This window comes from Berkeleyomyces rouxiae (assembly GCF_048999995.1).
Source record: "Berkeleyomyces rouxiae strain 22BRR77 chromosome Unknown BrBRR77_ptg000004l, whole genome shotgun sequence".
Classification (NCBI taxonomy): Eukaryota; Fungi; Ascomycota; class Sordariomycetes; order Microascales; family Ceratocystidaceae; genus Berkeleyomyces; species Berkeleyomyces rouxiae.
In genome coordinates, this window is record NW_027396494.1 from 646,578 (window position 1) to 663,335 (window position 16,758).

Below are 16,758 nucleotides of genomic sequence, written 5' to 3' on the forward strand. Positions count from 1 at the left end.
TTAGAAGAATCCACCCTCGGACGGAATCATCCCAGCACGGAATACGCCATGGTCCGCTGGGGTGTCCCAATTGCGTTGGGGCCGAGGAGGTGGCACTAGTGTATGTCGGTTCTGCTGGGGCACGAAGCTTTCATCAAAGGGCAAGTCGTATGTATCTGTGCTTACTCTGCCGCCGTCACTTCCACTGCCCGAGCCTGTCGTCGCATTGGACTGGACAATGAGCAAGCTACTGGTTTGCGAAATGCGCTTGTCGAATTCCGTGAAGCTGAGGCGCTTTTGCGTCATGTTTCCCATGCTAGCCGACATACTGATATTGGGGCTGGTAGGTGCAGTCGCCGCCGTGGCGCAAGTCAAACTGCGTTTCTTTTTCATCGCTGTAGAGGAGCTGCTCATGCTTCCATGACAAGTGGGAGTAGTAGCATTACTTTTGCTGCGATAGTTGATGTGGTGCTCAGATTGGCGTCTTTCGGGCATGGTCGTCCGGGGGCGGGTCTTGGTACTAGGCTGCTTAGGAATGGCGGACGGGCCTAGGGGAAGGGTCTCGCCAGTAGCATTTTGTTGAAAGAACGAGTGTGGCTGGCTGTGGGTTCGAGACGAAATGGTAGGACGACGTCTATTTCCATATCCGGTTCTGGGGCGGTAAGGGGCAGACTCGGAAAAGTAGCCCAGGGAAGAGGCAGTGCTTGAACTAATTAGTTCACTCTCATCATGGCGACTAGTTATGAAGTTCAATGCTCTCTGTGCTGCGGGGGAAATCAAGGTATGCCTCTGTGAAACGGGCGCAGATTTCGTAGCACCTGTTGGCCAGGGCGTGGTTGTCGTTTTCCGGTCCTGGTGTGTGGAGTTTTTCTGGATCTTGTCGTATTGGCCACTTACTAGAGCCATTTCATCAAAGTCTTCGTCTTCGTCGGTTGATTCGTTGTGAAATGTACTGCGCATAGCCATTTCCTCCTCAACCTGCCGTCTATGTTCCTTTTCTCGTCGCTTGACATCAGCCTCACGCATGAGAGCCTCAAAGCGTGCCAGCGAGCTAAGTTTCTCCTCGCCAGGGATCATGCGATCAGAGCCAGGGACCATACGCATGTTGAAGGCACGGTCTAGAATTGTCTCGCCAGGGACCGGTGGGGAGCTGGAATCAACAGCAACAGGGCGTTTGTCGAGACTCCCGCGGCGGCGAATAGGGGAGCTGAGAATAGACGAGGAAGCCTTTGGTACGACACGAGTCTCCATGTGGTCGTTCTTGTATTCGTCCATGGTAGCCGTTGTCGCAGGGGATGGCAGATCGCTAACAGTGGGACTAAAGACCTGGCCTTGGCCGTGGCTATTGGTACTGTATGTAGGAATGGTGCTGGAAGGAGTCGACAGATCACTAGCCTTGGAACGCAGGCTTGGAGAGTCGGAACTGTAGGTAATGGCCTTTTCTCTACTAGACTGGGTAGCAATGGAGCCTTTGTGATGCATTGGAATGCGACTATTGGCGTTGCCGCTCGGTGGACGGGCAGCCTCATGTCGGGTACCAAAAGGATTCATGAAGGTTGGCGAGGCGGGGCTGTCGGGGCTCATGGGCAGTTTTTGCGACATGATGAATCGGCCCCATTCATGTAAAATAGGTTGCTTTTCTTCTGGCGTTGTGCGCAGCCACAAGGTTAGGGCCGACGATGGTATTTCTTTGTTGCCAGTCATGAGACCTGCGGCTCGTGAGGAGCGCCGCTTGCGCTCCCTGTCGGAAATGGTAATTACAAGGGTTGGAAGCACGGGACCTTGCTTTCGATGGGCGATCATTTGAACTTGGCAATCAGTAATGTGAGAAAAAGGGCACTGGTATATCGTCTCCAAGTCACCCTGTAGGGTAAAGAACAAGCAGGTTAGATTTCAGTCTCAAGTGTTTCCTTTTTGAAAGGGGGGAGCTGTGAACGTCAAACAAACCTTATTCTTGTATATGCTGAGGTGCAGCTCGTTACTGGTTATGCGCAGTGGTTGTTTTGTTTTGCCGCTTAGTGGGGTCTGTGGCCCTGAAGCACTGTTTTGGCGCTTTGCACAAACAACATAGCGAGTCTGTACAACAGAGAACATGTTAGAAAGCTTTCGGCGACGTGAGCAAGAAATTGAAGCTTAGTTTACCTTCCACACGGCGCGGCCTAGAATCTGGCCACGATCCGGCGGGACCATCAAATAGCCTTCCATCCGGTCGTGGGCTGAAGATGTTGGAACAAGCGGAGTCGGCATTGTGAAGGAAAAGAAAGCGAAGCTGAAAACAAAGAAACAAAGGCGGACAAAACAAGGAAGGGTATTAGTTGTAAAGCAAAAAACCTCCCATACTGAACAAGTCGAAGGGCGACGGGGTACACAAAGGCGAGTGAGCAATTCGGCAAGCGGCAATGTCGTCGAAGACAGAGATGACCAAGGCCAATGGAGCCAAAGTCCAGTATTCGGAGTAGATCGGCTGGCTTCGTGGAGCAGACACAGGAGAGTTGGGGCCTCGAACCGGCGAATTCACAGGACAGTAGAGGCACGGCAGGCGGAGCACCATGTGCTTTCGGAGTGCGAGCAACAGCGGGCACCAGAACAAAAAGACAAAGGCAGAAGAAGAAACGTGGATTGCAGCGGCCACAAGCAGCAATTAAAAAAGAATGAAAGAGGGCGAGATTCAGTAACAAGAAGAAGAAAAAAGAAGGCTGTTTGAGGGAGAAGCCGACATGCCAAAGGAAGAAGAAAAAAAAAAGGAGGGAGAAAAGTCCCATTGACTCTGGAGCTGCAAGAGAAAAACGTAGCGACGGTCCAAGGTAGTTAGGAACTACAAGACAGGAACCAAAAACGAAGTTGGCCCTTCCACAGAATGTAGCGCAAATTGGGCCTGGGATTAGGTAGAGAAAACGTGTAATTAGCACTGTCTGGGACGCGTGCAGAACAACACAGCAGCACAGTGCTCTCCAGTCCACTCCAACTGTGGGCTTTCCTTGCCTTTTTCAGCCTGACCAGGAAGGCGATACAAGTGAGCTCATATTAACTAGTGCAAGCACATATTCTAGTTAGCTGCAGTTGCAGTTTGGGAGAGAGGTACAAGTATGTATGTAGTTTCCAAACACAGTTGGCTAACTAGTTAGTTACTACAAGTGTGCAAGTACCCAGGTGGTAATAGGGCCTGTATATCGCATGTCGCATGGTAGCTGCTTGGGCTGGGCTCCTTCATTCATTTTTCCTGCAATCCAACGTCCGCCCCTCAGATGCTCCTGGTCCCCTCTTCCTCCTCTTTTTCTTCCTCTTCCTCGATCCTGAACTCGAAGCCTCTGATTCTCCTTTTGGCCCTCAATTTGCAGCCATGGAAGAAAGGAGTAGACGGAAAGAAGACAGCCACGATCCAAGACAACCAAGCACACAAGTGCGGCCCAGGTGGAAGAGCAGAAGAGAACAAGAGAGGACGGATATGGGTGTCTCGGGGTCGGGGTCGGGGTCGGGGTGTGAGTGGCTGTGGGTGTAGCCATAGTCTCAGTCACTCTCCTCTTTTCCTAGCAGAGCAATTTCTGTCTGCGGAAAAGCACTCAACTCATCACCAGACAGTGGGGGTGCACAATGTGGGGTGTGAGACTAGATGAAAGGTCAAAGACCACTGAGAATCCCCAGGGGTATCCTAGTGCCAAAAGGCGTCCTTCCTGCTACCCCGTAAATGAAGGGCTTAATTGTGTGATTTATACCAAATATCTAAAGAACAAAAAGGAAACGGAGACGTCAACTCACAAGCGACCAACCAAACTTTGACTTGCCAATTGACAACGGCAGAGGGAAAGTACGCAGCGCACATGCCCACATGCAAACTCGGGCTGACAAGAGAAGCTAAGCCAAGGCCAAAACATCAAAATCAAAAATCAAAAACAGACCCTTTCACCTTCCAACCTTTCCAGAGCGCCATCAGCACTAAAGAAAGGCCCCGACTTACTGCCACGACGTTATCCACGTTTCGTTGACACCAAAACGCCTTGTCTCTGTTTCCCGCGACCGGCAAGGGCCAGCTAAAACAATGAAGCAAGGCAATTGCACGAATAGCAGGAGTGAGTAGCAGGAGTAGTTGCAGTGTTAGCAGCTGGTTAGTGAGCACTAGTTGCCTGCAAAAATGTGAGCAACTGCAGCTCGGCTCTATCTACGACAACCACTTCTCGTAGTCCAGAGAGGCGAAATGAGCCCCACTTTTACTATTGTCTAGCATCGTCTATAGTTGGTCGATTTTGCTACTGACCTCTACTCTTGCCCAGTTTTTCCGTTCTTCCCCTCTTGTGTCGTGTTAAGTGGAGATCTCACTTTGAGACCTTGAGGCTTGGTGTGGCTGCTAGTGGCTGATGGAAAGGGAAAAAAAATAAGCCGATGATGTTATCTGTGGCTGGGAGGCTTCAGGGTGTTCCGTCCGCTTATTCAACCAAGGACTCACAGTACTCGCAGATTTCAACGTTCTAGCTACGGCTTCCTTTCTTCCGCCATTCTTCGCCGTCGTCGTCATGCCATAAAGAGCGATCAACCAAACTGACACTACCGTCCAAGCGCCGGTGGAAGCTCAGGTTCGTTCGTTTTGGTGGATGGACGGACAGGCGGACGGATGGTCCAGGTACCAGTGCCACGCTTTTGCTGCTTGTAAGTGTACATGGGGTTGGACTTTTGGGGGGGGGGGGGGCACTGACCAGCGAATGCTTTGAATGCCCTTGCCCATGGAGGATTTGTCTGAGCTGTGCTCTCGACGTGCTCTAGATCGAGAAACCTGGGAAATCCTCATGGGCAAGGCTTATGAGCCAACCACTTGACGACCTCGCTTCCTCAATCAGGCAAAGGCAGGGACGATCAGGAAGGCCAGAGCAGACCAGGGGTGGGGGAGCAAGCCAGTATTCGAGGCGAGCATACTGTGCCAGCAACTAACCAACTAGGTACATCTACGGAACTGTACAAGTCGCCATGTAGGAGCTTCTGCGGCTGTTTGTCTTTCCTTCGCGCGACCTTGATTATTGATGAGGGCTATTCTGTATGTATGGATACGTGGCAGACAAGGCCTAGACAAGAGTGAGTACATACATGACTACCCCTGGTATGGTATAACCACTACTTAAAAAGGCTTTGTATTGCGGCCAGTGGAGCGACGACTGTGCACGCAATATAAACAAAGCCAGCGAAACAGCCCATGGAAGCGAATGGGGAGACTGCAGGGAGCGGAAGACTGCAGCAGTCAAGTTACAGAATATGCAGCCACGGAGATCCAACTGCAGAGCGGGCTGCACAAACACAAGGACAAGCACAAGAACAAGCATTAATATGCCTGTACGTACAGTTAGCACTTGCTTGTACTTGTACTTGCTGCTGTGTGCTCCCTTTTTGCACAGGCCTCGAAAGCATGGGAGCACGGCATGGCGGCATGGCATCGTGTCGGACAAATCACACCGGAATTAGGATCAAGATCCCGCCACACAGTGTGCTGGGAGAGAGGGGGCCGAGGGGATGGTAGTTCCGGTCCACACCTACAAATGCAAATTCACATGCAAGTGGAAGTACAAGTACCACACAAAGCCCTCGAATCAACTATACAGGTACACAGCATCCTTTACTTGCACAGACAGTGCTTGTCCTCCTCTGCTTGAGCCCGATGCGGGTGGTCAATATCAGGGGCTGTTCCATCTGCATCGACTTTAGTCAACCAAACACAAGGACAGAGGCAGCCTCCACTACTGCAGCGGGATGTCGCTGTGTAGTGTCTGGCGCAGCGCAGCGCCTATTCATCACACGTTGCGACATGTGACTGCAACACACTCTGCCCTAGCACTCACCCCATACATGAGACTTGGTATTCCGGGCCCATCACATTTGCAGGTAGTACCAACAACAGGTAAAGATCCAGCTCCTCTGGTGCTGGTGCTGGTGCTAGTGCTCCAACCCATGGATCAACTCCGAGACCAGCGTTGGGGGGAGATTGTGAATGGCAGTCGGAGACGATGTGAGCGTGTGGCTGCTTACCACATAGCCACGCTTTGTGTCCCAAGAGAAAATAGAAACCTCTGCCTCTGACTCTGGCTGTTGCACAACAACCTGCGCTTTATCTCCCCGCTATAACTACATGGTTGCATGCTTCCCATTCAGTGAGTGAATTGCCTGTGAGTGGCCGACAGAGACAGCCAAAGACGTACGGGCGTCCCATTCTCTCTATCTGCCCATACACAGGAGATGCAGACCAATACACACTTGGACTACATGGGGGGGGGGGAAACCCATGGTTGTTTTTCGGGTTGGAGCAGGACGATGAGTGTTACATGCATATGCACTGGCTATGCACGCACATATGTACTTGCATATAACTAACTACACCGTCACTAACTAATCACACGCAGCTATACAAAGTTTAGACGGCCGTGGAGATCCTCCAATTTGCTTATGATGTTTGTCTTCGTCTCCTCACTCTCTCAGCCCGCAAGTCTTTTTTTTTTGTTCGAATCAGTCTCGGCGTTAATATTACACCTCCCCTGCCTGCCTTGCTCCTCCTGTCCCCTTTCGCTCTCCGCATCCATCCATCTCCGCCTGTATTTTATACATGCATCTTCTTGCCGAATGCCCTTTCGTATGACAAGCCGCATGTGCAACAGCCAGCGGGCGTCCAGACCAAAGGCAAAAGAAGAAACAAAAAAGAAAGCAAAAGCACCCGAGGGGGAAAAGAGGCAAGGAGAGGAGAGGGGACCACATACATACATATGCCATTGTCTAATTCAGGTAGATAAAGTTGACTGGCACCCGACAAAGGGCGTCATCTAATCATGTGCGTGGTGGTCTATTCTCACATGCCTGGCCCGTCCGTAAAGCAATGGCATTTTCTTCTTTTTTTGTCTGGGCTTTTATAAACGGGCAAAATGGAAACGAAAAAAGAGAGAATAAGAGCGTCATGGGAATAGCATGAGATCTCGTCGTACTCCGTCAGGCGATCGTCGTCCAAGCCTCTTCCGGTGGCGGGGGGTTTTCTTTTTTTACTCTTCACTCTCGTGTCTCTTTCTTGTCTTCAGGCTAGAACGGGTTTGTATAGCTAAGCACTTAGTTAGAATTGGAATGTGTCTGGGTCGCAAATATCTTGCCTTGGGAGCGGACTGAATGCAACATTTACACATCTTTTGCTGAGTTGGTTTGCGGTCAATGTTTCACTTTTACAGATAGTAACTAGCACATGTGATGATCGTGGGTTTGTTAGGGTTCATGTCTCTGATTCTTTTCAAATGCTTCCCTTTCTCCCCCTTACTCTGCCCCCCTTGTATGGTTCTGCATGTATAAAGGTTCATTCGCATATGCAAGTCAAGGACGGTGAGGTGTGGTGCCTCCTTGATAACAAATAACTCGAGACTCGAGATTTGAAATCTCACTGTCGCAATGTCTCGGCCTTGCTCCTTGGCCCTAAGCCCAACTTTGGCAAGTTTTCAGACGGGAGTCTGTTCCTACAAGCTCAAGGATGTGTGCTTTTATATGCTTGCAGAATGGTTAGAGCACCAGAGAGACAACCATGGAGTTGTGTGTATTGTATGCCACACTGTCACGGACCCTCCCTTCGGCGATGCAGCTATAGCATTGATTGTAACTGCAGACCAACACCCTTGCTCATCTCTTCGTGGCCACCGTGGCGGCAGATACCGACAGTCTCGAAGCCTGGAAGTCTGGAAGCCGTGGTAGCGAATCTCAAAGACCGCGTGGTGCCCTCGGACCGCGGGGCATGAGCCTCATGTGGTCGTGTAGTATCCTGCAATTTCAGTCGAGAAGTGTTCTATCACTACTACTAGCTGCTGCTACTACATCTCGCACTTCTTCCTCCACATAGTCCGGGCCTCCTGCTTTCGAGGAGTTCTTTTTGTTTGGTGCAATGCCTCCCTCCCTTTTGCCACTGGAACGTCTGGAAGGGCATGGATCGTTCATTGTCTACGGGAGCTAGTAGATGTATGTATGTACATATATATGGCTTTCTTTGTTTAGTGGTGCTTAGTGATGATACAATCAGTGTTAGTGGGAGCAGATAGTTGGATTGAACCGGAACTGAGGGTGGATTACCGCGGAGAACTTGACATTGTAACTAGTTGTTGGTGACAAGAATAGCGACCGTGTTCGTCAGATTATATAACACAGTCCGGATACCACCCTCATTTCTTGTTGTCCGGGATCTCTTTCCAGACACAAGTAGCAATGGATGCTCTTAATATAACACCCTAGGGACTGATATAAGAACCCTCCAGATCATCACAGCCGTGGCCTTGCCTGTCGTCCTCCCACCAATATCAGAGCTTAAGCGACCCTGAAGCTATAGCAGACTCTGTCCAAAGATCCCTTCTTGACAGACCTCCCCCCTCTTCCCTCTCCTCTCCAACCTGCGCATACACATGCAAGGGCGCTTTTTTTTCTTCTTTTTCCTTTATTCTTTCCCCTCTTCTTTCCTCTTTGCCGTCTTCTCGTCTCCTCTTGTCTCACACCAGATATGTAACGCACCCTGAAAAGTTAAACAGCCGAGAAGCCGACAACCTAAACACAGCAAGCCCCCTGTTCACTGTCCAGCTGAGTCAGGCGAGGGGCAGGTGGCCATTGTGGTGAGCGGTCAGCGGTGAGTCCATGCGAGAACTATAACTAGATATACCAGAATCTATAGATATGTAGCTACAGGTCAGGTCGGGCCAGGTAAACTGGCCACTTGAGTGTGCCTGTGGGCATACAAACTGTATCACTAATCGTTAATACCTGCCACTATAGAGCCAGTCCACCAGCCAAGACAAGGTTCTCTGCTCCGCTCTGCTCTCTTCTTTCTGTCCTCTTTTCTCTCTCTTGGCTGCGTGCGCCGGCCGCCGTCCGTCCATTGAAACTGACGTAAGCATCGCATTGCCGACGTCATTTCATTTGCCGTCTTCGTTATCTTCCTTCTGCTCTGATGGCTGCTAATGTTGCTGATACGAGTCTTTTCATCTCCCCTCCTCTCCCTCTTCCCCTCATCGCTTTCCTTCATCACCAGCTGTGCACATTGGACCATGTGGCCTTCAGCCGCTTCCTTGGGCCCTCCACAGGCGGTCACTCACGTATACATGCAGAGGTGGGACTGTTGTTGTGTGTCTCCCCACACACACATGCCTCCCTCTCTGCATTCCCTATTCCCTACTCCCTGCAAAAAGACGTCCTCTCCTGTTCTTCTTTTGCTTCTCTTCCCATCCCTGTCCTATATTTCACCTATACACGCTTCCCTCGGCCGAGATTTCAAGCACCCCTTCATGCCTGCCCACCCCACTCCTCTCCCCATTAAAAGGAACTTATATAGGCCCAATCTTCAGCTCTCTCACCGACGACGACATCGTTCAGGTACGAGTCCAGGTACAGTTAGGGGGTTGCCAGTTCACGGGCTGCGGGCAACGTGCTTCTATAAAGTATAAGCATCTTCACTCACAGCTGTTCCCAAGCGGGTGGCACACATTGCATGTTGTACATCTTCATCACCACCCACATCACATCACTACGCTCGCCAGGGATTGGATCACAGGAACTTAGCCAACAACCCCACAGGAACCGACAGGCTTCGGCTGTCTGGGGCCGATCACAACCAACCATTGGCACAATGGCGATTAACAGGCAAAAGGCCGAATCAGATCACAAGTAATAGCATTTACCACCTGGATACATAGCTCTGCTGCCTGCCTATCCATGCTTGAACTCCTCAGGGTTGTGTGTCTTCAACTCCAGGTAGTTATCGCCAATGTAGATGTATGCACGTAGATTGCTTCTCAAAGCTAAATAAAATCAAATATCAGTAACAAGTACTAGTAATAGCTACAACCATATCATTTAGAAATGTACTACTAGTTAACCCTGAAACATTGTTGTAAAAACAACAAAACACAACAACACCGAGTAAAACATCACGATAACCATATCGAATAGCTTGCGCAAGGAAAAAGGAAAGAAAAGAAAAAAACACACAAAACGTAGAAAGGAGAGGAGAATACCGATGTTGGAACCCCGAGACTGGGACTGGGGTCAAGGAAAACAAAAAAACATAAAGAGTGAATGGCTCGCTCAGCTGCGAACAAAGCCACGCCTGTACTCATTTCTCGAAGGCCTGCTGTTCTCCGCCAGCATGTGACTGTTGCCATTGCTATTGCTGCTGCTGTTGGTGTAGCTGCTGCTGTTACTGTGGCCGTTATTAGCATCGTCATTGGTGTAGTTGTTCCCGTTGGCGCTGGTTATTTCAAGGGGAGGCCTGGGCTTGGCTTCGGGATTCCAAGTCTGCAGAATGCGCTTCTTGTCGGCATTTGTCCATCTGCATGTACAAGTGTTAGTAAGCAATATCCTGTCGGAAATGGAAAAGGCAGACAACGGCGATGTGCTAGAGAAGTTAAAGCATGACTCACATTCTGATGATGCCCGCGTCGTTGCACGACGCAATGATAGTCGGGTCTGTAGGGTGGAAATACGCCGAGTTGACGCGCAGCGCCTTTTCCCCCGCCTCGGCCTCCAGGCCCAGGGACCGGACTTGGATGCCCATGGCACGATGCCAGACGTACACCTTGCCGTCGTCACTACCGCTCAGCACGTAGGCCTCATCGGCGCCGCCAAAGTTGGCGCGAATTATGCAGTCGCTGGCGAGATATCCAGAGAACGTGCGCAACTTACGGCCCGATACAAGATCAACGTAGTGTATCTCGCCGCTCTGGCTGTTGATGAGGAGCACCTCGGGGCTTGTGCTTGCCGAGATGGACAGCGGCTTGAAGGAGAGAGAATAGTCGTGGACGAGATGGGTCGTCTCGCGGTTGTAAATATATATGTGCTGCTGGTTACTCATGGCTACAACATATTGGCCGTCGGATGAGATGAACATGTCCTCGACACGGTGGTTCTTTCTCCATTCATGCGTCCCCTCGCCTGCAGAATTAAAGGTCGCCAGACCCCTGTTTCGGTCCAGTGAGCTCACCACAAAGGACTGGCCGTCGGGAGCCCAGGCACAGGCGCTCAGGGCTTCGGCAAAGGACGCCAGCTTCCGGATTGTAATGCCTGATGTCACATCCACTAGCTTGGCAGTTTTGTCAGTAGAGCATGTTACCAGTCTTGTATCGTCTGGACTCCAGCCAATGTTGGAAATGCCGCCATCATGTAGAGCAAGATCCTGGAGGACGGTATAGTTGGATGTTTGCCAGATGACGAGCCGACCGTTGTTACTGCCAGCTGCCAAGCATGTGCCGGAGTTGTTGAACCTCATCTGCCAGATCTCCTGCCCCTCCAAGAAGCGAAGCTCAAGGGCAAGCTCGTTAGGAAATTGATCTTCAGCACATCTGTGATGCTCAAGAAGTGAAATCGTTCCACGAGAAGTGTGATACATACATGCGGCTGCTTTATTCTCCGTGAAGTAAGAAAACAAGGTGGCTAGTCGCTTGTCGGGAAGCATCACTGTAGGGGATATGCAGCGTGAAATACTAGACAAGAGCTTTTGGCGCGCCTCTTCAATGGTATCAGGAAGCCCGCCCTTTTGCTTGATAGCTTCAGGCGATGAGCACATGAGAAGCCCGGTGAGAAAATTTAGCCTTGATTCATCAATTTGCTTGACGAGAGGCGTAAGCTCGGAGCGCAGGACTGACAAGGCCTTGCTGGTGCTTTGCGAGCCAAGTAGCTCGAAGAACTTTTGCTGGCGGATCTGGAAGATGAGGGCGTTTTTAACAGTGCCTCGCTTGAGCACCAGGTCAGACGATGATGACTTGTCGAGCAGTGATTCTTGGATGTATGCCTCGCCAATCATCTTCTCGGCATCAGTCCACGAACCGTCAAGAATGCTGGCACGCAGGGTGCTGACATTGGGGGTTTCAAGCTGGTAGCCGCTCTCGGTGGCCAAGTCTTGAGCAATCTTCTCATGGCCCATGTCGCCCAAGGCCTGGATAAGGATGCGGGTGACCTCTTCGCGGTCGTGTTCGTAGTATTGGGGCCTGGCGGCGGCGGGCGACAAGGACAACGGAGTTGAGGAATCGTTTATGATGTTTGAGATCTTCAGGTTGCTTCGAGAGCGGCCGTTTTTCAAGGGTTCGTTGGGAGATAGGATGCTATGGGCAAGGTCGGCACTCCTGGAGCTTGAGGCTCCGGAGTCATCGTGTGGGGACATGGCCGGCCTGGAGCGTTTTGGCGGGCGTTCGGCAGCGGGATCTGGCACAGTGGTGCTTTGGGCTGAGTGAGGGTCGGCGTTGTTTTGCACGTCGACGTCGACGCTGCTGCGTTGGCGTCGCCCAAGCACCTGCGCGTTGGGGGGAGACTGCGGAGTGGAAATGGTGACGATTTGCGAGCCGTCAGCCTCAAGGCTGCCCAGCGGCTTGATAGATAGATGGATGGAAAAGCAGGAGTATGTTCTATGCCGGTGTCTGTGGTATGGCGATTTCGGCGCAGAAGGGGGCGAGGATGTGAGGGGGCGGGAGTGAGACGAGGAGGGATGATGGCGATGAGGATGAAGCGAAGAGGGGTGGTGACGTTTGTCAGGCCGAGAGGAGAGTGAGGATGGCGCAGCGCCAGCAGTGAAAGTAGAGCGAGGTTATCAGCCTTGGAACGACACTCCAGGCAGTTGGAAACAGGAGATCGCGAGTTGGAAGCTATCGAAGCCGACGCTTGCGAAGATTGCTAGGATGACGGTTCCGCGAAGTAGACGCAGGCCTGAAGAAAGTGACCGCGGTGGAGAGCTTTTGGATAGCGAGTCCTGTGAAGGAAGAAAAGTATTATTCGCGACTTTTGGCGGGGTAGAAGCAAAAAAATATTAGATAGACACCAAAATAAAGCCAAACGACAAACTTGCTGGGCGAAATCACAGCAACAGCGGGTGTCTTTGTGTTTGTGTGAAGTTCAAGATGCCACTGGTGATGCGAAGAGGGAAAAAAGAAGGCAGAAGAGACGAAGACCCAGGATTGCTTTTGGGCTGGTCCAAGTGCTCCAGGGTCTACGGAATAGTGGAATAGAGCCGCGGAGAGGCCTGTAGAACAGCGTTGGGGTTGGCGGCTTGGGCGCTGGTATCTCTGGAAATGCGGCTGATTAGGCCCAAGACGCGAAGCGTTAGTGGCTGTTTTAGCGCATGGGAGGCCCGCCGAGAGCAGCAGCGCCCTGAGCAGCAAGGACACTGATTGCGGCGAACACTAGAATTGGCGGGGCGGGTGTCGATTCGAGAAGTATCACAAGTGTGCAAGTTGTACGTACAAAGAGAGGCTGCTTGTGCGGCGCAAATGGTTCTGTGGTTCTGGAGATAGTTTGTCTGTAGGAGTTATAACTAGTTATCAGTACATATGATGTAGTTAGTTAGTTCTGTATGTACACATGTACATACCTATAATTACCATGAACGTGAACAAAGGGTGGGGTTATAGCTACAGGTACATGTTATGTATGTATGTATGTATGTATGTATGTATGTATGTATGTATGTATGTGTGCACACATCTCCATCCCGCTCATCGCTTCACCAAAAGCCTCTCGCTACACTTGACAGTGCCCTTGATCAACATCTCTGTTAAGATGGCGATCGTCCTGCTGTGTCTTGTTCTGCATCCATATCCATCTGCGATGTCTGGGCTATATCAACACGTGATCCGGGTCTGAGCCCACAAGCTTCCGAGCCCATGACCCTTGCCGGCCAGGATCTAGACCCTAACCAAACAGCGTTCCACCCACCAAGCACACTTCGCTAGCTTCAGGGCCCCAAAGCCTCACTCACAACGAGACCACACTGTTGACAGATAAGACAAGCACATGTGTAGAAATCGCTGGCAACCCAAACTGCCTCTCGAAGCCTGTTTCCCTCTCGTCTTGGTAGTTTTTTTTGTTGCTGTGTTCCAGCTCGACTCCCGTCCCTGTTCCGTGTTTTATGCCGCAGGCCTATGTCTTTATATCCGTCCAACCAGTATAAAGACTACTTGTCCTAGGCACAGACTCGCACACTCCAAGCCCCTGTCTGCATTCCATTCCCCTCCATCAGCCTCGACAGCAACCGCCATCCGAGACACAAACCACCACCCAGCTAAAGACCAAGCACCAACGCCTTTGCGCCCCCTCTCGACATCCTCCGAGCGACACCGCCGACACCCGCTCCGAACGCCGCCCAATTCACGCGCCAGCCCGCCGTATTTCCCTCGACTCCCATATCAGCCTCCGCCCACACTTACAGCCCACAATGAGCTCTCTTTCGTCGGGCGGCATCTCAGATCCCGCCTTGATCCAGTGAGCAGCGCCCACAACGTTTCCATCGCTTTCCATCTCGTGGCCCTACTGACTGACCCGCCTCGCCGTTGTTTAGGCTTGTCAACAAGCTGCAGGACGTCTTTGCTACTGTTGGCGTCAACAACCCCATCGACCTGCCGCAGATTGCCGTCGTCGGCAGCCAGTCCAGCGGCAAGAGTTCCGTTCTGGAAAACATTGTCGGTCGCGATTTGTATGTCTCTCCAATCCATCGACCTGTCCTCCCCTCTCTCTGCCCGCCCATACTGACCGTTTGCTGCCTCCGTGTGTCTTGCTGCCCCGTATAGCCTACCCAGAGGCTCCGGTATTGTCACCAGAAGACCGCTGGTGCTGCAGCTCATCAACCGCCCCTCAGGCAGCAATGGCTCGTCTGATGAAATCGCCGCCGGCGACGACAAGGCTGCCAATGTCGACGAGTGGGGTGAGTTTCTGCATCTCCCCGGCCAAAAGATCCACGACTTCAACAAGATTCGCGACGAAATCACCCGCGAGACCGATGCCAAGGTTGGCCGCAATGCCGGCATCTCGCCCGCACCCATCAACCTGCGCATCTACTCTCCCAATGTGCTCACCCTAACCCTGGTTGATCTTCCCGGCCTGACCAAGGTGCCCGTTGGCGACCAGCCGCGCGACATTGAGCGCCAGATCCGCGAAATGGTGCTCAAGTACATTGGCAAGTCCAACGCCATTATTCTGGCCGTTACTGCTGCCAACCAGGATCTGGCCAACTCGGATGGTCTGAAGATGGCCCGCGAGGTTGACCCCGAGGGCCAGCGCACCATTGGTGTGCTCACCAAGGTCGACCTGATGGACGAAGGCACTGACGTTGTTGACATTCTGGCTGGCCGTATCATCCCCCTGCGTTTGGGATACGTGCCCGTCGTCAACCGTGGCCAGCGCGATATTGACAACAAGAAGCCCATCCAGGCCGCCCTGGAAAATGAAAAGAACTTTTTCGAAAACCACAAGGCTTACCGCAACAAGAGCCCGTACTGCGGTACTCCTTACCTTGCCCGCAAGCTGAACCTCATTCTCATGATGCACATTAAGCAGACCTTGCCCGAGATCAAGGCACGCATCTCGTCTTCTCTCCAAAAATACACCACCGAGCTGGAGAGTTTGGGCCCCTCCATGCTGGGGAACAGCGCCAACATTGTTCTCAATGTCATCACCGAGTTCACCAACGAGTGGCGGACTGTCCTTGATGGAAACAACACTGAGCTTTCCAGCGCTGAGCTCTCTGGTGGTGCGCGTATCAGCTTCGTTTTCCACGAGCTGTACTCGAATGGTGTCAAGGCAGTCGACCCCTTTGATGTTGTCAAGGATGCCGATATTCGCACCATCTTGTACAACTCATCGGGTTCGTCGCCCGCTCTTTTCGTTGGCACTGCTGCCTTTGAGCTTATTGTCAAGCAGCAGATTAAGAGATTGGAAGAGTCTAGTCTAAGGTGTGTGTCGCTCGTCTATGACGAGCTGGTTCGCATTCTGACTCAGCTCCTGAGCAAACAGTTGTACCGTCGCTACCCCGGCCTCAAGGAGAAGATGCACGGTGTGGTTATTGGTTTTTTCAAAAAGGCCATGGAGCCTACCAACAAGCTCGTCAAGGATCTTGTCTCCATGGAGGCTTGCTACATCAATACTGCCCATCCCGACTTTTTGAACGGTCACAGAGCCATGGCTATCGTCAACGAGCGCCACAACCCTTCCAAGCCTGTTGCTGTCGACCCCAAGACCGGCAAGCCCCTCCCTAATCAGACCCCCACCCGGACTGGCAGCCCCAGCGTCGACTTGGAGAGTAACAGCGGTTTCTTTGGCAGCTTCTTTGCCAGCAAGAACAAGAAGAAGGCCGCTGCCATGGAGGCTCCTCCGCCGATGCTCAAGGCTTCGGGCAATCTGTCCGACCGCGAGAACATTGAGGTTGAGGTCATCAGTAAGTTGATTCCCGCAATGTAAAAGCAAATGACACAACTAACCCTGAACCGAAAACAGAGCTGCTGATTGCGTCCTACTTCAACATTGTCAAGCGTACAATGATCGACATGGTCCCCAAGGCCATCATGCTGAACCTTGTTGGGTATGTTACTCCCTTTTCCTACTCAAGTTCCCGTCACTTGGGTTCTCCGTCTGAATTGTCTGACAATCTAACAAACAACCCAGCTTCACCAAGGATGAGATGCAGCGTGAGCTTCTCGAGAATATGTACCGCACCGACACTCTGGATGATCTTCTCAAGGAGAGTGACTTTACCATTCGGCGGCGGAAGGAGTGCCAGCAAATGGTTGAGTCTCTCGGCCGTGCTAGCGAGATTGTCAGCCAGGTACAGTAGATGCACTACGTGTAACGGATTTGCTGCATCTTTGTCTTGTACTGCGCTCTCCAAACCTTGTCTTGGTTTAGATGGTCCTGCTTGTTGTCTCCCTGTGAGTCGTTTTGACTGTTGCCGGTTAGATCTGGAGGGTACAGGAGCCTGTTTGGATAATCCTTTTTTTAGTTTCTCTTTTCAGCCATACCCTGCTTTATATTCACGCTTTGTTT

General features: G+C 51.7%; 3 protein-coding genes across 3 annotated transcripts; 1 reads left to right on the forward strand and 2 right to left on the reverse strand.

Annotated features, from left to right (window-relative positions):
* BROUX77_004392 (uncharacterized protein) lies at nt 1–2,226 on the reverse strand (the record flags this gene model as incomplete). The annotated part of the gene is made up of 3 exons (XM_073749149.1): nt 1–1,842; nt 1,927–2,055; nt 2,122–2,226. 3 exons carry the CDS (start codon nt 2,224–2,226, stop codon nt 1–3), a joined length of 2,076 nt encoding a protein of 691 aa, XP_073604849.1.
* A 7,818-nt stretch (nt 2,227–10,044) lies between these two features.
* Nucleotides 10,045–12,115, reverse strand: BROUX77_004393 (uncharacterized protein; the record flags this gene model as incomplete). The annotated part of the gene is made up of 2 exons (XM_073749150.1): nt 10,045–10,288; nt 10,380–12,115. The coding sequence occupies 2 exons, from the start codon at nt 12,113–12,115 to the stop codon at nt 10,045–10,047; spliced, it is 1,980 nt and encodes a 659-aa protein (XP_073604850.1).
* A 2,043-nt stretch (nt 12,116–14,158) lies between these two features.
* BROUX77_004394 (uncharacterized protein) lies at nt 14,159–16,549 on the forward strand (the record flags this gene model as incomplete). The annotated part of the gene is made up of 5 exons (XM_073749151.1): nt 14,159–14,205; nt 14,282–14,416; nt 14,511–16,153; nt 16,213–16,297; nt 16,381–16,549. The coding sequence occupies 5 exons, from the start codon at nt 14,159–14,161 to the stop codon at nt 16,547–16,549; spliced, it is 2,079 nt and encodes a 692-aa protein (XP_073604851.1).
* Nucleotides 16,550–16,758: the final 209 nt, after the last annotated feature.